Source organism: Hemiscyllium ocellatum, chromosome 7, assembly GCF_020745735.1.
Source record: "Hemiscyllium ocellatum isolate sHemOce1 chromosome 7, sHemOce1.pat.X.cur, whole genome shotgun sequence".
NCBI classification, from domain to species: Eukaryota; Metazoa; Chordata; class Chondrichthyes; order Orectolobiformes; family Hemiscylliidae; genus Hemiscyllium; species Hemiscyllium ocellatum.
In genome coordinates, this window is record NC_083407.1 from 103967265 (window position 1) to 103992142 (window position 24878).

The 24878-nt window shown below is 40.8% G+C and overlaps 1 protein-coding gene across 1 annotated transcript in view; it reads right to left on the bottom strand.

Moving 5' to 3' along the window:
* usp40 (ubiquitin specific peptidase 40) overlaps nt 1-24878 on the bottom strand; it is a 137197-nt gene that overhangs the window by 82473 nt on the left and 29846 nt on the right. Inside the window, exons 5-10 of the mRNA XM_060827614.1 lie at nt 22079-22243; nt 12783-12929; nt 7419-7562; nt 3453-3581; nt 1211-1315; nt 261-368 (exon numbers count right to left, since the gene is read on the bottom strand). Of these exons, the coding sequence (XP_060683597.1) occupies nt 261-368; nt 1211-1315; nt 3453-3581; nt 7419-7562; nt 12783-12929; nt 22079-22243 (798 nt within the window). The remainder of the gene's footprint in view (nt 1-260; nt 369-1210; nt 1316-3452; nt 3582-7418; nt 7563-12782; nt 12930-22078; nt 22244-24878) is intronic.

Here is a 24878-nt window from a genome sequence, read left to right on the forward strand (position 1 = left end):
CAGCAAGATCCTCCCCTACACACTTTCCATTCTGATTTGAAAATATATCACGGCTTCTTCATTGTTATTGGGTCAAAATTTTGGAACTCCATCCCTAACAGCAGTGTGTGTGTGTACCTATCCCAATTGAACTCCATGTGTTTAAAATGACAGTTAACCTCTACCTTCTCAAGTAGGGATGGGCAATTAATACTGGCCCAGCTATTGAAGGCCACATTTCCTGAATGAAGTAAAATAAATCGCATTGTGTAGTCCCCTACCTTCCTTAAAGGTCCATGTTGCTTGCGGTATCTTTTGTTCCATGCAACACCAACTTTCTCCAGCAATTTTTGGCCCAATTGATCTACCAGTACGCCATCAGCACCCACCTAAATGCGAACAGAGACAGGAATACGATAGAGCAAGGTATCTTAAAAGTACTAATAGTTCCAGCATATTGTTAAGTCCATCAGGACAGCATCAGCAAAATAGTCCTCGCTATCTTAGTTACTAAAACTCCAGTTGGAAAGGTAGTTATTTAGCTGCTGCAAGTCACTCAGCTGAGGTACAGAGCAGGAAGCATCAATGACAGTTTAATTTCTCAAGTTACCAGTTAACTCCAAGACAAAGACATTTGTGAAGCACCTAATACAGACTATGAGAGTGAACTATTACACAACATGAAATTTATGCCAAAAAAATCTCAGGAGATTACCCAGTCAAAACACTGAAAAAAGGCATTCAGCCAATCGACTGGCTGCTTCAACCAACTCCACACAATCACAAAATCTAACATTTGGAGTCTAGGTGACTCTTCAACAGAGCTGAAGTGAAAGGTGATGAATCTCTGATCAAGAATCATCTACATTCGAAACATTAGCTTGCTTTCTCTCCACGGATACTGCCTGATCTGCTGTGATCTCCAGCACTTTTTGTTTGTAGTTCAGATTCCAGCATCGTTAGTAATTTATCTAATCAATTTAGCCTGACTTAGATGTTGGAGCCTAGAGGAGTTTTGTACAACAACTTACTTTTATATAGTACCTTTAAAATAGTTAACATGAGTGTTATCAAATAAGATTTGACATCTTACTTTGGAGCTGATGTGTATTCATGTTTTCACATCTTGGATCATTACGGTAATAGATCAACAAATTGAGTGTCTCACAGTGCAATAGGCTATGAATAGTTATGATATAAACCACAAGGATATCCTTGTTGAATACAATACCTGCACTAAAATAGCTTTCAGGATTTCTACAGGATCCCCCAATTCCAGCAAGTGGTCTTGATTTGTTGAATCTTTTGGTAAGTTGACTACCGTCATCTGCTCATCCTATAAAGAAAAGCACATTCTAGCTACAAGCGGTCACTGGCTCTTTAACTGGACATGATATGAATTACTGGGAAAATACTGAAATGAGGGTATAAAAAGAAACACATAAGGAAATTGCGGATGACTTACTCAAAGCTCTCTAGGTTCAGAAGTTATGCCTTTGGATTAAAACATTCAAAATAGCAGGCTTTAACTTAGAACAGTATAGAAAGGAGGAAACAGAGAAAAATGGACCTGTAAGTTTCGCATCAGTTATGGGAAAATTAATTGAAGTTATGCAAGATAGAGTGCAAGACTTTGGCTCACTCATTTACAGACTAAAGTTGAGGTCTAGGGTTCCTCACCAATTAAACAAATAATAACCAATGAAAACACGTCATAGATGGGTAAAGTCTACGTCACATCCAACCGATTTATCCGAAATTTCTTTTGAGGGTAATTATGAGCAAGGTAGATAGGGGAGCAATTAAGCATTCTGCCAATTTCAACATCGAGAAGACATTTGAAAAGGCTTTGCCTTAAATGAACAAAAAGAGGTAATTCATGAAATTGACAGTAACCTTGTCATGTGAGTCAGTAACTGATTGGAAGGTAGGAAACAGAGAGTTAAGGATAAATGGAAATAGCTTATGATTGTCAATATGCGAGACATGGTGTACCCATGGAGGCACTATGGCATTAGAGCCTCAGCTTTTCATCATATAAATGAAAAAGACAAGATGAAGAAATAGGGAGCTGCAAATCTGTTTGTAGGTGACACAAAGTCAGCAGGTACAGCAAATTGTATAGATTGGAGCAAGAAGTTTGCAAAGGACCACAAACAGTTTGTGTGTAGATGAAATGATGACAGATGGAGTTTAACATGGGAGCGTAATACAGTAACCTTCTTTGAAGTTGAGAAATCAGACTAAAACATTTTCTGAATGGTGAAAGATTAGGAACTACAGCAAAGCAAAATAATTTAAATGCCCCTGTTGTTCACAAATACAACAATAATTTAAATGGCTAATGAAGACCTCTATTTCAAAAGGATTAGATACAAAAATGAGGAATTAATGCTTCAGTTATTCAGAGTCTTGGTCAAGCCCCACCTGAAGCACTGAGTTGGGTTTTGTGCACAGCACCTTACGAAAATAAATACTGGTCTTGGAGAAGATACAATACTGAATCATCAAAATGGCACCATGCGTAATGTGTACATGTATGAGGATCTGTTGCTGAAATCTATTTGCAGATATTTGTAATCGATGTGTTCAGAGTTGTAATGACGTACCTTTGGAGGAGGTAGGCACTTGAATCCACCGCACCACAAGACCCCCAAAACTTGCGTTACATTAAGCTAAGCTTACAAGGTTGACAGGTGATTCAATTTAAAATGATAATGGGATTTTCAAATGATAATGGGATGAAGAAATTATTATTCTGACAGGGAAGTCATGAATAAGTGCATTATCTTTATATTTGAGTTAGGTACTCAAGGAGTCAAATCAGGAAGCCCTTTTTCATAGAAAAGGCAGTGCAATTCTCAAAATACAGTGCTCACTAAATACAGTGTGTCCTGTGTCAACTGAAATTATCAAGGCTAAGATCAATTGATTTTTGTCACATAAGGTTGTCAAAAAGTAGGGAGAAAAAGCTGGGTCAATGGCAGAGGTTCAGACCAACAATCATCTAAATGGTTGGCAAGAAGGGTTCAATTTATGACTATTCTTACAAAAAGGGACTAAAACTTTGACCACATTTAACAACCAATCTGAGGGCATGGGCTCACTTATTTCCAAAATCGCCCTTTCTACAGGAACTATTTTTATTTAAAAGTTCCATCCAACTAGAAGTAAAACACTATCGCAGATGTCTAGGAGACAATAATCTGGAATATTACAGACAAACTGCTGGATAGACCATACTGATGGTTGGCAGAACAATGACACTATGGCTACACACTCAAGAGATGTCATGAGTCACAAGTAAAATAATCAAAGTTATTTTTTAAAATCTTAGTCAAAACAACTAAAACAAAGACACATGTTTCTTGGGATAAATATCTATTTTAAGCCAAAAGGTTAGAGACATTTATTAACACTAAGAAATACCTGAAGTGCAGCAAGAAGTTTTTTTTAATATATAATTGACTCACTAGAGAGAACCAGGTGCCCAGTTGATCAATATCTTTGATGTATGCATGGTAATGCCCTCCATAACAGCCTCCTTTGTGGATGATTACAGAAAAAAGATCATACTCATATTCAGAATCTGGGAGATTATCCTATAAAGCAAAACAAGGAAGGTGAAGAGATTTTCAACAGTAGAAATTATTTATTATAGCAATGTGATTAATTAAGTATTTTTAATGCTGTAACATGCCCTAACATATCTTAAGAATTCAGAGAAATCATGCCACCAGGCAACATTAAAACAGGTGACTAATTGCTTAAGTTAAAGGAGCAGATCTTGAGGAATATTTTAAAGGTGAGAAATGTGCAGAGGCAGAGATTAGGGAAGGAATTTAAGAGTTCATAGATTAAAATTTTCTTTGTATCAAACACTTCAAACCATTTTATGCCTTAATTTGAAACAAAACCCATAGTTTTCTCCTTCCATTGTGAATGAATGGCATATCAAATCATTGTGGTCAAAATCTTCCTGAGAAATTAAGAACTTGCATTAATGTAGTGCCTTTCACATCCCTCAGGATGTTTCAAAGTGACTCAGTCAACATAGCAGTTATATGGAGTTAGAATTATATTCTTTTGTTCAAACTCTCTTAGGCAGTAGCTTGGATTAAGGGTAACCCACACCAGATCTATGGTTTCTGGAGGTGGTTGATAATGGTAATTCAGTTTTGCACTCTACCACACTTGGAGCAAGTGATCCGTGAAGAATAGGGTAGATGGGTTTTAGGAGGTTTCTGTGCTCCCTCCAGTGCCTCAATTTTGTCTCCATAAATTCCTGACAAAATCCAACGTCAGAGCCTAAATTAGATTTCCTCATTTTAGCAGGTCACTTGTGAGGACTTTCATGATCAGCAATTATGCTTGACCTCTTTAGCGATGCCCTCAAAGCATCTTTGAAGTGTTTCTGCTGTTTTAAGAATCTCTTACCACAACAGAGTCTTGAATAGAATAATTGCTTCAGAAGTCTGGGGTCAAGCGTGGAATGTCATGTCTGGTCCAGAAGAATTGGTTTTGTGATTAGTTGCCTCAATAAGAATCAAAATCCTGGAATTCCCTCCCTAAGGGCATTGTGGATTAACTCACAGCAGGTGGACTGCAGCATCAAGAAGGAAGCTCACCACTCACCTTCTCAAGGGCAACTAGGAACGGGCAATAAATGCTGGCCAACCAGCGATGCCCACATCCCATTAAAAATGAATAAATAATACTAGGCATGATGGCTTGTGAGAATATACTGTTCCCTTTCTTGACAACTAATTTAGAGGATCATGCAAAGATGGGGATACTTCTTCACTGCTTTAAAATTCCTGTTGCAGATTATCCAAGTTTCCAAAGCATAAAGCAGCTCAGAAATCACACACCAATCCAACCATATAATTCAGTCTTGGGTTTGAAAGCCTGGTCTTCAAGTATTCTTTTCCCCGACTGGCTGAAGGGCAAGCTGGAAAATTGGAGACAATGATGAATTTTCTTGTCTACATCTGCCCATGCTGAGAGGAGGCTTTCATAATAAAGAAAACTGACTAATTTTGTAGGGCATCACACATTATCTTAATCAAATGAGTGAGATGTTTTCCTATGGGAGTTGATTGGATGAGGATCTTCATTTGCTTTCAAAAAGAGTCAACGATGACATGAGCACAGTTTCTGAGTGTCCACATGTGCATCATCTGCATACTGAAACTCTATGATCAAGATTGGAATGATTTTGACTTCATAATTGAAGGCAGCACTGTTTGAACAGTTTCTCGCCTGAAATAGTTCGATTTGCATTGTTCATGTCACTGAAGGAGGGACTGCCACTGGTTCAGTGTTAAGACTGATAGATTGCATGTCATCATGGAGTAGGTAGAAGCTGGCGGCGACTTTGTAAAAACAGCCAATTTTAAGGTGTGTACTCTATTGGTTTTCACGGTGGACAGTCAAAGGCTTCACAGAATTGAAAGAAGTGGGTATGTACAGCAATAGGTGCTGTTCTTTGCATTTCTCAAATTTGCCATGAAGCAAAGATTATATCTTTTTGAGGTATTTTTTGATTGCGAAAAATTACAGTGCAACTCTGGAAGGAGTGCCTTAACCACTGCCTGGAGGCAGGTGAGGAAGATCCTAGCAGTAATTTTCCCTCTGACAAACAGCAGAAATATTTTTCATTAGTTACTAAAATTTGGCCTGCCTCCATTCCCAGGTACAGTCCCTCAGATTCTCACAGTAAGTGCGCTTCGTCATAGATGAGCAAAATTAGGTTGGATAGTTGTACTAGGCAAACACATTCTCTGTATTCAGAGATTCCATTTGCTCCAGAAGTTTTCTTGTTTTTTCAGTTTAGAAAAGCTTTTGCAACTTCACTTCCGACCAGGATAGCGCGGAGCCCCAAGGCAGATGGAATACTGGGGAACGGAGTCACAGATATTCGAGTCAAAGTTGCACATGTAGAAGAGAAGGCTACAGCGTGGAAAGTACTGTGCAGGCCTCGCTCCATGTTGAATAGCCTGACTTACTACAAAAGAAGTTAAGATATCAGTTCCTTTGAAAAAAACAAAACTGGCTGTGCATAACAACAAAGTTTATAAGCTACCTTGCCCCTATTTATTTAAATAGCACATCACATACTATTTAAGGTAGAAGTCCTACCAAAAGTAAAAGGTGAAGATGCTGTGGTCCTACAGAACCACTGGGCTGCTTTTTCATAAGACAACTTCTTGTGGTTTAACCCCAGGATCATCATGCCTTAGGTAGGGGGAAGAGATTGGGAAGGGCAGTCCTTCATGATAACCTCAACCAGAGTGGAAATTGAACCAGCACTGTTGCCACCACTCTGTATTGCAAACCAGCCAACCGAGCTCAATGAATGACCTACGCCTGCTCCTATCTTTGATGTTTCTATGTTAACTGCAAAGTTGATATGTAGCACCATTAACCTGCTGTTCAGTGTGAAAGTCTCATCAGTCAATATGCATTAAGGAAAAAAAACAGCTTTAACATCCTTCTGGTCTTGGTTTCCCACTCTATTTTTAAACAATTTAACACTGAGTATTGAAAACTCTATTACAGGATTAACATAAATAGGAACCATAATTAACCTTGGATGTGGTGTAATCATGCCACTTCAAAAATGCGAACACAGCTGTAGCACAGGATGCCGCTGTCACTGTTAATAATTACACCAATAACACTTCCATTGAAGATAGTCAGTATGTTTTACCTTTATAAAAATTTTTAATTCTATAATCTACACGCAACTGCCATTCTTCAGTCAAACAACCTTTTCTCTAGCAATTTCTGTTTTTCAATCTGATCTGAGGCTGTGGCTGCACCAACCTCAGTGAAACCTCAGAACACAAGTCTGCACCCACATCACAGTCTAAGGACATAGCTGCATCTTTCTACATGTTCACAATACCTAATCTCAACATTCTGCCTTGTGGATGATTAAAGGCAGATACACGTGACCAACTCCAAAAGGGAGAATAAAGTCAAGATATGGTGATTGTCTTCATATCATAGCAACAAATCCAATTGCTTATTTATTCATGCAAGTTACCCAGCTGGTTGTCAGCCTCAAAGGACCAGGTTCTGATGCCCACACGCAGTGAGGCCAGCTGTCGAGATTCTATTGCTGTTCCAACTACAATCAGCTAACAACACAGACCAGCAAGCAAACCGGAAACCTCCTAGAACAGGAGGTGGTGTGGTCGGGAGGTACTTAATCAGTACTCACTACATAAATTCACTGAGCCTCACAGGCAATATTGGCATTTGGGTTATGATATCCTTTTGTCTGAAATACATGCTTCCTTTCAACTTATCTAGGCAAAAAATAGATTTTTTTTTAAACCATCCATGGAGAAAACACTGCAGCAATCAACAGAGTCAACTGCATTCAAGATGACCTTGAACCTGTTAAAAGTGAAGCAGAAACGGTGACCCACCTGCTCACAGAAAGGCCGCATGTCCAGCCTGACTGGAAAGGAGTAACATCCTGTTTCCTTGTAACGTTCGCACTTGGTAAAATCAAAATTGAAGCGCAGTAAAGAAATGGTGAGGAATGTGGGGAGGTGCCGTATCTTCGCTGACTGCAAAACAAAAGCATGGGACAGATTGCACTGTTAAACTGAACTCATACCACCAACCAAATCTGCTTTTCAGAACTATATCCAATGTAAGAGCCAATACCATTCAGCTGCAAAAATAAAATCTCATCAAGCAAGGCTTCATCTTGACTCCACTGAGTACAAACAAAGTATACAGGCTGTTTACTGTGTTGTTTCGCTGTTCAAGGGCAGAAAGCAGAAAATGCACTTGGCTCAATTGTTCCAAATTCTGAATTTGCTTTCTCACCAAAGGATTGATAAAATGAGGATGCACTTTCATCTTACCTTTAAAATAAGAACAGATAAAATAGAACCAAGAGAAGACCATTCCACTACTCAAAGAACATGGCTTGGTCTGGTATAAAGTCAAAATGCTGCTGATGCGGGAAATGTGAAACACAGACAGAGAATGTTGGAGAAACTCAGATGGTCTGACAGCATCTGTGGAGAGTGTGAGAGAATGAATGAGTGCCTACACGTGCGAGACAGAGAGCAAAAAAGAGAAAAAGAGAGAAAGAAAGATAAGGGGGGGAAAGAGAGAGGGAGGGAGGGAGGGAGGGAGAGAGGAAGGAAGAAAGAAAAGAAAGAGAGAGAGAAAGGGAGAAAGAAAAGAGAGAGAGAGAGAAAGGGAGAAAGAAAAGAAAAAGAGAGAGAGAAAGGGAGAAAGGAAAGAAAAAGAGAGAGAGAGGAAGAAAAGAGAGAGGAAGACAGGAAGGAAGGAAAGAAAGAGAAAAAGAGAGAGAGAGAAAAAGAGAGAGACAAAGTTCATGTTTTCTATCTATCCAGTATGATTCTTCCGCTGAACTCAGTTTGCATAACTTTTTATTCCTCTATAGATCAATCATCTACCTAATTCAGCCTTGAATGTAGTTAATGATCCAACCTCCAGTGCTCTCTGGAGATAGAGAATTGTAAAGATTTGTGGTCTTCAGAGAAGGAAGTCTTCTCATCTCCACATTAAAAGGGAGACCTTAACTTTGAAACTTATAGCTTGGCTATGATCTATCACTTGCAGTTTATGCTGTTTGACATGCAAATAGTCCTGTTTGGTAGCTTCTGCAGGTTGACCCCTTATTTCTTGATATGCCTGGTGGTGCTCCTGGTATACCCTCCTGCCCTCTCCATTGAGCCAGGGTTGATTGCTCAGCTTCATGGAAATGGTGGAGTGGGAATATGCCTCACAAATGCCCAATCTGGAGTTGCCATATATGTTCAAAGTTTGTTCCATGTGGTACAGTAATAGTGCCATTCAACATGATCAAAGATATTCTCAGTGTGAAGGAGGAATTCATCTCTGCAATGGCTGTGGAATGGTCACTCTTACAGATGCATCTGCAGCTAGTAGAGTGGTAAGGATGAGGTGAACAATCATCTTTCCCTCTTGTTGGTTCTCTCACCACCTGCTGCAGATGCAGTCTTGCAGCTATGTTATTGAGCTGGTCAGGTCCTAAATCAGTAGTGCTGTGGTCGAGCCACTTTTGGTGCTAGTTATTGAGATCCCGCAACAAGAATGCATTGTGCACTGCTGGCACCCTCAGTGCTTCCTCCAATGTTGTTCAACACAGAGTACTGATTCATTAGCTGAGGGAGGATGGTACATGAAAATCAGCAGGAGATTGCCTTGCCCATGCTGAACCTGCAACTATGAGACTTCATGAGATCCATAGTCAATGTTAAGGACTCCAAGGGCCACTCCATCTTGATAGTATACAACTGTGCCGCCACCTCTGCTGGGCCTGTCCAAAAGATGAGATCGGGCATATATTCCGGGAAGAGGATGGTAGTATTTAGGACATAGTCATACTCGTGGAGTCATACCAAAAGACTGTGTTAGGCTGTTGCTTGACCAGTCTGAGAGACTCTCCCAATTTGGCACTCGCCCCAGATATTAGGAAGGAGAACTTTGTAGGATCAACAGGGCTGTTTGCTGTTGCCGTTTTCAGCACCGAGGTTAATGCTAGGTGTCCATCCAGTTTCATTTCTTTGTTGAGACATCCTAGCAATTGATACAATTGAATGGCTTGCTAGGCTATTTGAAAGGGCAGGGTTGAAAAATGTGGTGCTGGAAAAACACAGCAGGCCAGGCAGCATCTGAGGTGCAGGAGAATCAACGTTTCAGGCATAAGCCCTTATTTCAGAGGGCAGCTTAGAATCAACTACATTGCTGTCGGCCTGGAGTCGCATGTGGACTAAACCATGTGAGGATGGCAGATTTTCTTCCTTGAAGAAGATGAGTGAGCCTGCTAGCAATCTGCCATGGTTGGATTTGAACCTTGTCCCCAGAACGTTAATTGTGTTTCTCGATTAATAATCTAGCAATAATGCCATGAAGCTATTGCATCCCCTCTTCTGTTACAACAGAAGAGGCCTTAGCCAATGAAAGAATTGGTACCACATCTGCAAACATCCACTCCCTTCACTACCAATACGCAGTTGCAGCAGTGCGTAGTATCTACAGGATGCACTGCAGGAATTCACCAAAGATCCTTAGACACACCTTCCGAATCTATGACCACTCCCATCCAGAAGGACAAGAGCAGCAGATACATGGGAAAAACCACCAACTTCAAGTTCCCCTTTGAGCCACGTGAAAACATAGCATTGTTCCTTCACTGTCGCTAAGTCCAAATCCTGAAATTTCCTCCTTAACAGCATTGTGGGTCAACCTACAATATGTGGACTGTAGCAATTCAAGAAGGCAGCTCACCACCACCAAGGCAACTAGGGACAGGCAATAACCAGTGACACCTACATCCAATGAATGAACTATTTTAAAAAAGCACAGAATTCCATTGAAAACTTGTATTTGCAATGTAGTCAGACCTGGCAAAGCTTTGTAGTGCTACAACTCAAGCTTTCTCCTCAATCTTTGTGTGTTCCCCACTGTTTAATTCCTAGAGTAGACAAAATCTCTCAGAACCGAAATTGTTCATCATTGTCTGGTTCACATGGATTAACGAAACTCAAATTCAATTGTCAACTTCAAACACTTGGCAAGAATATGCACACCATTCACCTGCATTTACTTCAGAAAATGAAATCATGCATGCCTTTACATGCAAGCTAACCACTTTGGTGCAATTTATTTATAGTTAAAAATAAATGAAATCAAAAATCTATAACAGGAGACAAATGCAATTCAAAAAGAACAAATATACAGGGTCAAAATCTTGCTGGAGCAAAGAACCTCATGAAATCTGGAATTATTCGTACTTTTCCCCCCCAACCCTCAGCCCAAACAGGGCTTTGAGAACCTGAGCAAACAATGTGGCTAATGGCGGTCATATTTCCTTAACCAATTAAATTTAAGGATCGAGAAAGAAACAGGAAAAATAATGGAAGCTGCATCAGAATGAAACTGTTAAAACAGGTGCAGAAAAACAGCAAAGAAAATGAAGTCTGGGATTAATAAAAAGAGCAGAGATATTTTATAAATATTTCATGATAAATTTACTATATGCAAGGAACAAACTCAACAGTTTACATATTTTCTATTATGATCCTGGTGGATAACCGATATTGCAATATCACATTATTAAAACTGTATTGACACTGTTGAGTACCAGTTTCCCCTGTCGAGTTTGATGTACATATCCAGTAACTCTTTAACAGAAAAGGGGGCAAAAGACAAACTAAAGAGGACCAGCAAGTTATGGCAAATTCAGAACTTCTGACATAACTCTCCTTCATTTGAAATTGGTGGTTAATTTGTGCATCAAAATAGCACATATTAAAATAGAGTAACTTTTATTAGACGGCACTGATTGCACCAGGAGTGTGCCAGCTGATCTAATAATTCAGAAAATCAAGAGGTCCACATAATCAATGTGAAAACACACATCAAATAATACAAACTTAATGCATGGGGTGTACACATCACTGTTATACTTCATTTGTAGCATAAATTACTTAAATAATAATGCAACTTAACAACAGAGAGCCTTCTGTTGGATAGAGTTTGTAAGAAGGCCTATGGTGTATTAGCGTTCATTAGCAGAGGGATTGAATTCAAGAGTCGTGAGGTGATGTTGCAGCTGTACAGGACTTTGGTTAGGCCACATTTGGAGTACTGTGTGCAGTTCTGGTCGCCTCACTTTAGGAAAGATGTGGAAGCTTTGGAGAGGGTGCAGAGAAGATTTACCAGGATGTTGCCTGGAATGGAGAATAGGTCGTACGAGGACAGGTTGAGAGTTCTCGGCCTTTTCTCGTTGGAACGGCGAAGGATGAGGGGTGACTTGATAGAGGTTTATAAGATGATCAGAGGAATAGATAGAGTAGACAGTCAGAAACTTTTTCCCCGGGTACAACAGAGTATTACAAGGGGACATAAATTTAAGGTGAAGGGTGGAAGGTATAGGGGAGATGTCAGGGGTGGGTTCTTTACCCAGAGAGTGGTGGGGGCATGGAATGCGCTGCCCGTGGCAGTGGTAGAGTCAGAATCATTGACGACCTTTAAGCGGCAATTGGATAGGTACATGGATGGGTGCTTAATCTAGGATAGATGTTCGGCACAACATCGTGGGCCGAAGGGCCTGTTCTGTGCTGTATTGTTCTATGTTCTATGTTCTCACTCACCCTACTCACTGACTACTCGCTGTATTTGAGGAGAAATTGAATCAACTGTTGAGATCTCATTTAACCATTCCATTGAACAAGTATATTTTAATTGAGGTAAATAAATTTTAAAAACTATAATAATTCCAGAGAATAATACAGTAAACATGGTATGAGAGGTATACAATTTTTGCCGATTTATCGAGAGTGCCAGTTAAAACAAAGTTTGCTGTATACAGCATAATTTATTCTGGTTAACAAGTCCAAAGTTGTTGGAAGTTTAACTCATTGCATGAGGAAACCATAAGATCGGGATAATGATGCACACTGCCAATGACATCAATTCTAAATTATTCCACCACACAGGACATTGACAGGAATGGATGCAGTAGTGGTCTTAAACTATGCCCAACTGTAATTTCTATTGAAGTCAAAAAGTTATATTAGGTAGACATTAAATCATTTAACCTGATCCCACAGGTTCTCCACCCAGGAAGTTAGGTTAAAATTGTCCTAGTAATGTTTCAGCATTCCTGATGACATTTTTATATTGTGAACGTATTTACATTTGGGAGTTGCAGCCTATGATCTATCACTCTACAGGATCTCAAGATCAAAGATATTTTTAAGATGCTGTGGCAAACTTACCTTAGTTGCCTTAACCAATTTCTCACACCTTCCACAATGGTAGAGATTATTATCATCAAAATATTCTTCTTCAACATAGAAGGTACACAAAGCTTCTTCCAATCCACTGACACCTTTCACAGCTACAGTCAAGTCCAGGAAATCCTCCTGCCATGGAAGGCACCCACAACAGAGGCAAAGAGAACAAGTTACTAAAGGGAGAACATGTTTTTTTTTTTAAAAAATCAAAAAGGTGCAGCCAGGAGTAAAAGAACAAAGGGAACAAATTACAAATACAATGAAGCAAAATAATGAGAAATATGAGGTACAGTCAAACTATCCAGGAGCAGAAAATTGAGCTTGGCTGTTTAATGTCTTATTATCCTGTGGGAATGGACTGGGCATGAACTGAGGAGCGAGGAGGACAGAGGAGACCAGGAATTGCACATAGGTTCCAGTCTGACAAAAGTTAATAGCGGGGTTGTAGTTTGAATGGAGAAAGTGGGTTGAGCTCAGAAAGCCATAGAGTTCATGTTTAGGAATGGGAAAGCTAAATCTCAAAAAACTGATATCTTTTCCCTCAGAAACAAGCTGGAACTCAACTCTGGAAGAAGTATAGAAGCATATGATTGGTTGCGAGCAACAGTTAAACTATGCTTTTCACATTACAGCATCAACTAGACAGCAGACTAAGTACCGTTGGCAGACAACCGATAATATAAGAGTCCACAAGTGCTTACATATAGATTCACATTAGACATTAGAATTTTCATGAGGAATTATTGTTATGTAGTGCAGAACCTTAGAAGGACACTGACAAGTTAATGGAATGTGCAAACAAGGGGCAAATGAAATTCAAAAAGTGAGTGTGATTCATTTCGATAAACTAAAAGGTATCAACACAGTAAGATATGGGTGTATATGCACAAAACTCATTGAAGGTATAGAACAGATTGAGAACACCTAATAAAGTGTCCAGCATTCTAAGCTTTATTAATAGAGTATTAAAAGGAAAGGAAGTTATGTCGAACTTATATAAAAAACTGATTTGGCTTCATCTTTCTATGGACCAACTGGAGTACTGCATATAGTTCTGGCCATCATACTATAGGAAGAATCATATTAAAGAGATTAATGAGAATGGTTCCAAGGTTGAGAAACTTCAGTTACTTAGATTGGAGAAGTTGGGAATACCTTCTTTCAAGAGGAGGAAGTTGAGGGGATTGATCATGGTATCTGAATTTACCATGGTCTGAACAGATTAGATAGGGAAAAAAAACTGCGCCCACTGGTGCAAGATCAAGAACTAAGGCATGTATTTAAAGTAACTAGTAAGAGAAAAATTGTGACAAGAAACAATTGCAGTGGGTGTTGAAAATCTAGAATGCACTGCCTGATAGTGTGAACTCAGTTTCAATCACGGGCATTCGAGAAGGAATTGATTAATATCTGAAAAGTAGGTAATGTAGGGAGAAAAGCATTAGGGAAATTGTTCAGGGCCAGCATAGACACGATGGATCTATACCGTAACAGTTATAATTTTGTGAAGTCCCAAATCGAACTTGAACTGGTTATGCTCTGGCTCAGAAGTGACAGTGCTACAAATAAGACATATATTGACATAAAAACTTGACTCATAATTATGACTCAGAAAATGCACTTTGTTAGCAGGATGTGCATGACATTCACAATTCGAGCATTGACATTATGTATTAGATCTCCTGTAGCATTGCACAGAATCAAAAGAATTGCCTGCTTTCTAAACGAATCAGGACAGTTATGCAATGTAGACAATACAGCAGGTCCTGCCCTTTGCAGAAATAGGTTCTAAATATCCAAAATTTCAATACATTCAGTACATTGTAAAAGATAAAATCCAATAACATTAAAATATAAAAAGCTGATCTACTGGAGAAAGCATTTAACAAAATAAGGAATATAAAATTTACCACTCTGGCCCATATTACAAGGCTCTTTGGTAAAATGCATGGGCTTTTCAGAGGAGTTGGTGGATCATTATTTGAAGGTGGAGGAAGTAGATGGTTGATTTAGATGTTGGCATGGCAGATGTAGTATATGCATTTGAGTGCCAGTATGATGCTTGGTATGTAGGTCATACAATCCATAAACTGATGGATCAAATCAAGCGGCACATCCTCTGGTTACACATAGAAAGCAAGGTATCAACTGCACCCAACCAAGCCCACACCTGCAAAGCTTACAACGTGTCCAACATTAAATGCGATTCCATAAACAGGAGGCTACAAAAACAAAGGTCTTGAGGACCTTGGTACAGACAAGGAACAGACAAAAAAAGATATCAAGGAGAACTGAGGACAACGTCAGCCATGTTCAGGCAGCTTTGAGAAGCAAACGCAGAAGTGGCTTGTCCCCTGTCAGTGAATATTTTTACTCAATCACTTAATTAATGAACTCTTAACTTACTGCTCTGAATCATTGCTCCTTGCCTATTTGTCTCGTTGCAAGAACTCAGCTAAGGTCAGAGGGCATTACAAGGCTATACTAACAACAGAACTTAAAAATTTGTTGCTGGAAAAGCGCAGGTCAGGCAGCATCAAAGGAAGAGGAGAATCGACCTTTCGGGCATAAGCCCTTCTTCAGGAATGAGGAGAGTGTGCCAAGCAGGCTAAGAAAAAAGGTAGGGAGGAAGGACTTGGGGGAGGGGCGTTGGGAATACGATACGTGGAAGGAGGTTAAGGTGAGGGTGATCGGCCGGAGAGGGGGTGGGGATGGAGAGGTCGGGAAGAAGATTGCCGGTCAAGAAGGTGGTGCTGAGTCTGAGGGTTGGAACTGAGAAAAGGTGGGGGGAGGGGAAATGAGAAAGCTGGAGAAATCTGCACTCATCCCTTGTGGTTGGAGGGTCCCTAGGCGGAAGATGAGGCGCTCTTCCCCCAGGCGTCGTGTTGCCATGGACTGACGATGGAGGCGGCCAAGGACCTGCATGCCTTTGGCAGGGTGGGAGGGGAAGTTAAAGTGTTCAGCCACGGGGCGGTTGGGTTGGTTGGTGTGGGTGTCCCAGAGGTGTTCTCTGAAACGTTCCACAAGTAGGCGGCCTGTCTCCCTAATGTATAGGAGGCCACATTGGGTGCAGCAGATGCAGTAAATGATGTGTGTAGAGATGCAGGTGAATTTGTGACGGATATGGAAAGATCCCTTGGGGCCTTGGAGGGAAGTGAGGGGGGAGGTGTGGGCACAAGTTTTGCATTTCTTGCTGTTGCAGGGGAAGGTGGCGGGAGTGGAGGTTGGGTTGGTGGGGGGTGTGGATCTGATGATGGAGTCACGGAGGGAGTGGTCCTTCCGGAACGCTGATAGGAGTGGAGACGGAAATATATCCTTGGTGGTGGGGTCTGTTTGGAGGATGACTAAGGATGATACGATGTATCTGGAGGTTGGTAGGGTGGTAGGTGAGGACCAGTGGGGTTCTGTCCTGGTGGCGATTGGAGGGGTGGAGTTCAAGGGCGGAGGAGCGGGAAGTGGAGGAGATGCGGTGGAGAGCATCGTCAACCACGTCTGAGGGGAAATTGCGGTCTTTGAAGGAGGAGGCCATCTGGGTTGTTCGGTATTGGAATTGGTCCTCCTGGGAGCAGATATGGCGAAGGCGAAGGAATTGAGAATATGGGATGGCGTTTTTACAGGGGGCAGGGTGGGAGGAGGTCTAATCTAGGTAGCTGTGGGAGTCAGTCGGTTTATAGTAAACGTCCGCGTTGAGTCGGTTGTCCGAGATAGAAACGAAGAGGTCTAGGAAGGGGAGGGAGGAGTCTGAGACGGTCTGGGTAAATTTGAGGTCGGGATGGAAGATGTTGGTAAAGTGAATGAACTGTTCAACATCCTCGTGGGAGCACGAGGTAGTGCCGATACAGTCATCGATGTAGCGGAGGAAAAGGTAGGGGGTGGTGCCAGTGTAGCTGCAGAAGATGGAATGTTTCACATATCCAACGAAGAGGCAGGCATAGCTGGGGCCCATGTGGGTGCCCATGGCTAGTCCTTTGCTTTGGAGGAAGTGGAAGGATTGGAAAGAGAAGTTGTTCAGAGTGAGGACCAGTTCAGTCAGTCGAAGGAGTGTGTCAGTGGAAAGACCAACAACAGAACATGATCTTCATGTATTGTGTACAGCAAAGTATAGGACTATAGCAATGCTGCTGCAGAAACCATTTTCCAACTTGACTTCATTTTAACTCATCACTACCTCCTCAACAGCAATTAAGAATAGGCATCAAATGCTGGTCTTGCTTGTGACATGTGCATCTCTTGAACAAATATATATTTTGTAAAAACTTGAAAATTAATATGAACCCAGTTGCCAGCAAGAGCACAGCCACATTAAGTAGAATAACATTCCTTGTATAATTAAAGTTCAGATATTATAGATTGACAAATAAAGTCTGATTATTTCCAAATTACTTAGTAAAAATATTTTATATAATGTATATAGCTTTCAGCCAACCATCCCTTATTCCCTACTGACAGAAGATCCTATAAAGCCACTCTTCCACAGCCCCACATGTAAGTGTGCATACTGCTTCCCAAAACCCTTCCCTCACATTCATTCATTCCAAAACTCCTCTTCCCAAATCCTTTCATGCAATATGCAGCAGCCCCACTTCCCAAACCACGCACCCCCCAACACATACTCATTCAATCCCTCTTTCCAACCACCTAATTTCTGTTCACTCATACAGCAGCTCACCCTCCAATCACCCACAGCCCTGGATTTTCCAACAGCCATCTCGTAACACAGAGTCTGCTTGGCATCCCACTGTCCCAAAATGGCCAGGTAATATGATTTAAAGTTGACAATAAATATTCCTGAAGAAGTGCTTATGCCCGAAACGTCAATTCTCCTGCTCCTTTGATGCTGCCTGACCTGCTGCGCTTTTCCAGCAACACATTTTTCAGCTCTGATCACCAGCATCTGCAGTCCTCACTTTCTCCTAATAAATATTGCTGGAAATCCACAGGCTTTCGATTCTAGCACAACTGATGTATGTGATGCTTCTGCATTCCTTTCCAATGGCTATTTATTGTGTGCTTCAATTCAGCAGGCATTGAACAAAATGGTGACATTCAGAAAATTGTCATCAATTCAATACAACTGGCCACCATTGCTTCTATCTCCAAATCTCTGCTCATTGACCTCAATGACATCATCAGGTGCCTAATAGCAGTCTACAACCTCCCAGTGGGATGAATGACAGTAATCAATTCTGAGCAGAGGCAAGGCTGAATGGGCTGCCATTAGCCTGCTCCCAGCTTTATATCAGTGGATATTTTCCAGACTGAGATTCTCTCCCTTGTCACTTTAGATGCAGTGATGGGAGCTGAGAAGTGGAGGTCAGAAAATTTCAAATACAAGTGCAGAAACTTCTCATTCTTCTAATTATTTGCTATTTCTGAAAGCTCACTTTTTCATGGATGAGGACACTCAGAACTCCTATATTGCAGCATTCTACAGTTTCACTCTATTTAAATAATCCTCCATTGTACAAGTCCTCCTACCAAAATAGCCAACCTCACATGGCAAATTTTCATTTCAATATTTGCTGTGATATATTTACTTTTTGTTCAGTCAGTCACAAGATTAAATGACTGCAGCAACTTTATTTCAATTATGACAATATTGCACACATGGCTCAATGCTGAAATACACACAGTTTAGGAAAAGGAGTGGGCCACTGCACCTCAAGTCTGACCTGTCATTCAATGAGACTTGGGCAGTGTTGTAAAACAGAGTCCTGGACCTAGGGGTGCAGGAACATAATTCTTTAAAGTTGGCATCACATATAGGCAAGATGGTTAAAAAGGCATTTGATACACTTGCCTTCATTGCTCAGTCCTTTTAAGTATAGGCGCTGGGACATTATGTTAAGGTTGCACATTGGTGAGGCCTCTGTTGGAATACTGTGTCCAGTTCTGGTCACCCAGTTATAGGAAGGATATTACCAAGCTGGAGTTGGTTCAAAAGAGATTTACCAGGATGTTGTAAGGGATGGACTGCTTGGGTTATAAAGAAAGGCTGGTTGGGCTGGGACCTTTTTCACTGTATAAGGTATCTGTGTAGAAGGTTGAGAAGCGACATGATAGAACTTCATACAATGAGAGGTATAGATAGAACTTATGGGAGTGGACTTTTCCCCAAGATGGGGAATTTTAAGACGAGGCACTTTTTAAGATGAGAGGAGAGAGATTTTTTTCACTGAGGGTGGTTCATGTGTGAAATGAACTTCCTGAGGAAGTGGTGGATTCGAGTACAATTACAACGTTTAAAAGACATTTAGATGGAGACATGAATAGGAAAGGTTTGGAGGGATATGGGTCAGGAACAGGCAGGTGGGACTAGTTTAGTTTGCAATGGATGAGTTGGATCCAAGGGTGTGTTTCCATGCTGTATGAATATGAGCTAAATACTTCACATCACTACCCACAACTCAATAACCTTTCATGCCCTTACTTATCAAGGATCTATCTTAAAAAGGTTCCAGGCTCTGCCTTAATTACCTTTTGAAAGAGCAATCCAAAGACCCATGGCCTCAGAAAAAAAAGTCTCTTTATTTTCAATAATAACTTCTATTTCCATATACTCCCATTACAGGAAACAAAAAAACACAGAACATAGAAACCAGGGGTAGGAGTCAGCAATTCAGATCCTCAAGCCTGCTCCGCCATTTAACATGATCATGGTTGATCTCATCGGGCCTCAACTCCACTACCCTTCCAGTTCTCCATAGGCATTCATCCCACTATTACTTAAAAATCTGTCTTATTGTTATGGACCAGGCCAGACACCCTCAGCATATATTAAGAAGGCAGCCTAGACCCTAACATTTTCTTATTTTAAAGATAAATATCAAGTGCTATGCTCCAGCTTTTAAAATAAAACGCCAAGCTGCACAAGTTGCTTATCTTCTCATAGATTGAAGACAAACTAACCTCTTGAAGCCACAGCATTGTCACACTATCTCTTCCCTAAATTTTACTCAATGTCCTGACATCCACCACACTCTGGGATAGTGAATGCCACAGATTCATGATCTTTTGAGCAAAGTAATTTCACTTCATCTGTTTTAAATCTGCTACCCATCATCCTAAAATTACGACCTCTTGTTTGAGATTGCAGCACGAGGAGACATCTGCCATATGTCCACCTTGTCAATCCCTTTCGTATCTTATTTACTTCAATTAGATATCCCCTCAGTCTTCTAAAGTCTGGACTGTGTAGGGCTAAACTGCTCAATCTCCCTTCACAGGGCAAACTCCTCATCTACGCATCTGCTCCACATCCACCCAGTCAAGACTCCTTGGGATTTTACACTTTAATCAAGTTGCATCTCAGTCTTCTGAACTCCAACAAATACAAGCCTATTTTCTTAAGGCAACTTAACATTTTAGGTATTTGACTAGAACTTCAGTCAAATGTTTCCAAAACAAAGCACTAAAATCCTTCCTTACACAAGGTGACCAATACTGTACACCATACTCCAAATGGATCTCACTAACATGTATAACCGAAGCATAAAACTCCTCCTTTAGTACTTGCTTCTAGTCATAATAAACAATACAGTTCTACTAGCTTTCCAAATCATTTGTATCACTGCAGGCTAACCTTTTGCAATTTATGCACCGGATCTAACCAAGAACCTTCCTGCATCTCCTAGGTGAGTAATCAGGGACCAGTTGGATAATATGCTTCCATTTATTCTTCCTGCCAAAATGGGCAATTTCACATTTTCCCATTGTACTTCATTTTCAAAGTGCTTTAGAGCCAATGTATTCACTGTTGAAAATATAGCAGCCAAGGTATATACAGCAAGGTCCAACAAACAGCATTGTGATAATGACTGCTTTATTGTTCTTGCTATTTTTAATTGAGAGATAAATATTGCCTCGGACACAGGGCCTACATCTTTTTTTAAAAAAAGTTCATAAGACATGCGCATCACTGGCAAATCCAGCATTTGTTCCCCAAACCTAACTGGCCTTGAAGTTAATTAAGAGTCAACCACTTTGCTGTGGGTCTGGAATCGAGAATTTCTTTTTCTAAAGACCAGTGAACCTTGTGGGTTTTGGTGAAAACCAATAATAGCTTCTGAGATAAGTTTTCAATTTCAGATTTCTAAATTAAATTCAAATTTAAAATTCCATCAGCCACCCTAAAGGGGTCTGAACTCTTAGCCTCAGAACATTAGCCTGGGCTTTTGGATGATCACTTCAACTCAACACACACCCCTGTTGCCTGGCCAACATCTGTCTCAATCTTGCTACAGTTGTCCAGCAAAGCTCAGAACAAGCTGGAAGAACAGCACCTAGTTCTCAGCTTGGGAAACTCTACAGCCTCCTGGACTCAATATCAAATTCAACAATTTTAGGGCTAGAAGCACCTTCTTCCATGTCCTTATCCCAACCCCAAAACACCAGGCCTTGTTAGCATACAGTCTGCTATTATACATCACCCACATTAACAACTAATGCTCCCAATTAGTAGTTATTCATTCTCCTAGGTTGACCGTTATCCAATCCTTTGTTTGTCCAACTGCTTTTCTCTCCCTTTGGGCTGTATCGCCACCCACCACATCTTCTGCATAAAAACCAACATTTTCATGGCTACCATCAGTCCTGAGGAAGGGTCACTGAATCCAAAACATTAACACTGATTTCTCTTCACTGATGCTGCCAGACTTGCTGATACTTCCCAGCAATTTCCGTTTTTCTGCCTCTGGATGATCAGTTCATTCACATACCCTACCATAATCTAACTTCCTCTCTAGCTAATGGGTTTTTGAATTGGTGTAATTGAGTCATGGAGACTCTTACATCCCTCTAGATAGGCAGATGAGCATTTAATTTAACATTTCATCCAAATTAGGCAGTTCAAACAACCTCGCCTAGTCCTGCAGTAGAGTATCAGTGCTTGGTTGTATGCTTAAGCTTTGGACTGAACCTCTAATTGGGTGTTTCAAACTTGATCGCGTTACCAACACAGGCATGGCTGAAACCGGAGGGTCTTCGTACACAAATCTTTAAAGATGGCAGAACAATTGAGAAAGCAGATGGGATTTATCATGGAGGAAATGTTAGTCCTTTTTTAAAAAAAAAGGCTCAACCTTAACTGGAGTATTGTGTTCAATCTGCAGCACTTTGAGGACGACGTAAGGATCTAAGAGAGGATGCAGAAGAGATTTATTAAGATGATGAGATGCTTCAGTAGATGGAAAGAATGGAGAAGCTGGGGTGTTCTCTTAGAGTTGACAGGATTAAGAGGTGATACAAGACAAGTATCCAAAAATCAAACAGCCTTATACCTGTCTTTCGCTAATGTTGCCACACTCCTTACAAACGATCTTGTTAACGACTATTCCATGGTATAGTCTGTTAATGAGGTCATGCCCAGAGGTTCCAACTAAAGAGCTCTCCAATGCACTGAAGAGAATTCGATTTAATTCTTGTACGTCATGCTGACTAGTCTCCTGCAAAATAATTTTTACTTATTTAATTACACATTCAATCAATCCTCAAAGTCTATCAACAAATTACATATACAAATTACGTATCAAATGATGATACGAACAGGAAAGCAATAAAACAAAATTACACATTTCATCCACCAATTCCATAAATTATAGCTCACAAATTCCTCAAAGGTTTTGGTCCTACATTTCAACCGGAATCATGCAATTTTAGTCTTCCCACCTTCTCTGCTCTACACTTTCACATCAAATTACTTGAGCACCCCTGAAATTCTCCCAACATGGCATGTGACCTGAAGACCTAGTTATTCAGCCAAGAATTTAGTCATTTCTTCCAACCTGTATTACTGTTCAGCTCCTGCCAAAGGGGCTTCATAATGTCAAAAATGCTCAATAAACTTCCCAGTCAGGCCTTGGCTGGGAAATCCTCGACAATACCAGGCGACTGACTGTGTGGAGTTTGCACATTCTCCCCTTGTCTGCGTGGGTTTCCTCCGGGTGCTCCGGTTTCCTCCCACAGTCCAAAAATGTGCAGGTTAGGTGAATTGGCCATGCTAACTTGCCTGTAGTGTTAGGTGAAGGGGTAAATGTAGGGGAATGGGTCTGGGTGGGTTGCGCTTCGGTGGGTCGGTGTGGACTTGTTGGGCCAAAGGGCCTGTTTCCACACTGTAAGTAATCTAATCTAATCTAAATACCAATAAAATGTTATATAAATTTGCTCAGAACATCTGCTGCACTCCAGGAACATACAATGCTTTGGAAAGAAAAAGGCATCCAACTTTTGTCTGAACGGGAGAGCCAGAAAATGCACAAGCATCAGTTGTTGTATAAACATCCCTCACCCAAGTATAATTAAATCTCACTGTTCCTAGAGACTTGATTATTTCCTTAGCAAGTACGTGGGCATTGAGTTTAAGGGGACAGGTAAGGACTCTCGTCTCCACAATTGATCATCTTAGTGATGCAAAATATTTTTAAAGCCAATGTCAAGTGTAATGAGGTAGCTGGCTGAAAAGCATGAGAGAGAGGAGATCAGGTCACCTCCATCTTCTTGGTCAGATAGGTAAAAAATAGTGAAAATAAAACTAATTTAGCAGATAATAAAGCTGCCTGGAGGAATTCTATCTAAACCTAGACTGTATCAATAAAATGGGGCACAATGAGGAGCAAGAGGATGCATGTTAAGAGAAAACGTTGGTGAAAGGTTGAGGATCTACTGGAACAGGAATTGGTGCTGAACAGAAACTGTACTGTTTCCTAGAGAAGCTGGATATCACAGTGCACAATGGTCGCTTACCAGTAGTTAAATACCGAGATAGGGGAAATATAGGAATAGGTCATGCGATACCCAGAAAGTCGGTTCTCCATAGTAATTATAGTATATATTCGAGTTGATCTCATGTAAAAGTCAATCCCCTATTTTTGACCAAAACATCTGGAATTTTCCATATATCTCATGTTAAAGTTGACCCTCATTCTTCACAGATAACTGATCAACATTTGAGAGTCAAGGTAGTATCCTGTATGTAAATGTTACAATGAGGAAATGCAGGATTTTTTTGTGCTATTCTGTGATTTGATGTACAATTCACACCAGTGACAACCAACCATGTGGAATACAGTCATATATCTAGCTGGGATTTTGAAGTTTCATCATTTTGTGTAAAATCGCACTCCAGGGGAAAAACAAAAAAAATTCAGCAGCATTTAAACTGAAATTTATTGAAGTGGCAGAGAAGACAAATAACTGCATAGCAGCAAGAAAATTGTGGGTTTTGGAGAAACTTGAGAGAGACCGGAAAAAGGTATTGAACCAACTTCAGAAAATGCTAAAATGAAAGTGTACCAACAGAGCTAAACCTAGCAAGTGGCTGAGTAGGTACTTGAATTTATCTAAATGAAAAACGTGTTCATAGTGAAGCCATCCAAATCCAAGCACGAACGTATCAAAGGAGGATGGAATTTCGGATGTTAAGGCAATTGCTGGATCGTACACCAGATTCATGAGAAGGTATGACTTAATAGATCAGCAGAGAACTAAGATTACACAAAAGCTGCCTGCCGAACTAGAAGATGAGATTCTACAGTTTCACCAGTTTGTAATCACAAATCAACTGGGGGTGGAATGTAGCTAGAAGGCGATAGGTTGATGCAGGTGGGGGTGTAATAGTGATAGGTCAGTGGGAGGGTGGAGCAGATAGGTGGGAAGATGGACAGGTAGGATAGATAAAGAAGGTGGTGCCAAGTTGGAGGGTTGGATCTGGGATGAAGTGGAGACAGGGGAGATTTGAAAACTGATGAAGTTGATGTTGATGTTTTGTGGTTGAAAGGTCCCAAGGAGAAGATGAGGCTTTCTTCCTCCAGTTGTTGGATGGCTTCGATATGGCGGTGGAGGCGGCCCAGGACTAGCATGTTCTTGAGGAAGTGGGAGGGGTAGTCGAAGTGTTTGGCCAAAGTGCGATGGGGTTGTTTGGTGCGTGTCTCCCAGAGATATTCCCTGAAATACTGTGAGTCGGAGTCCTGTCTCCCTGATGTAGAGGAGATCACATCAAGAGCAACAGATACAGTAAAGGACGTGGGTGAACCTGCAGGAAAATCTTTGCCGGATGTGAAAAGATCTTCTGGGGCCTTGGAT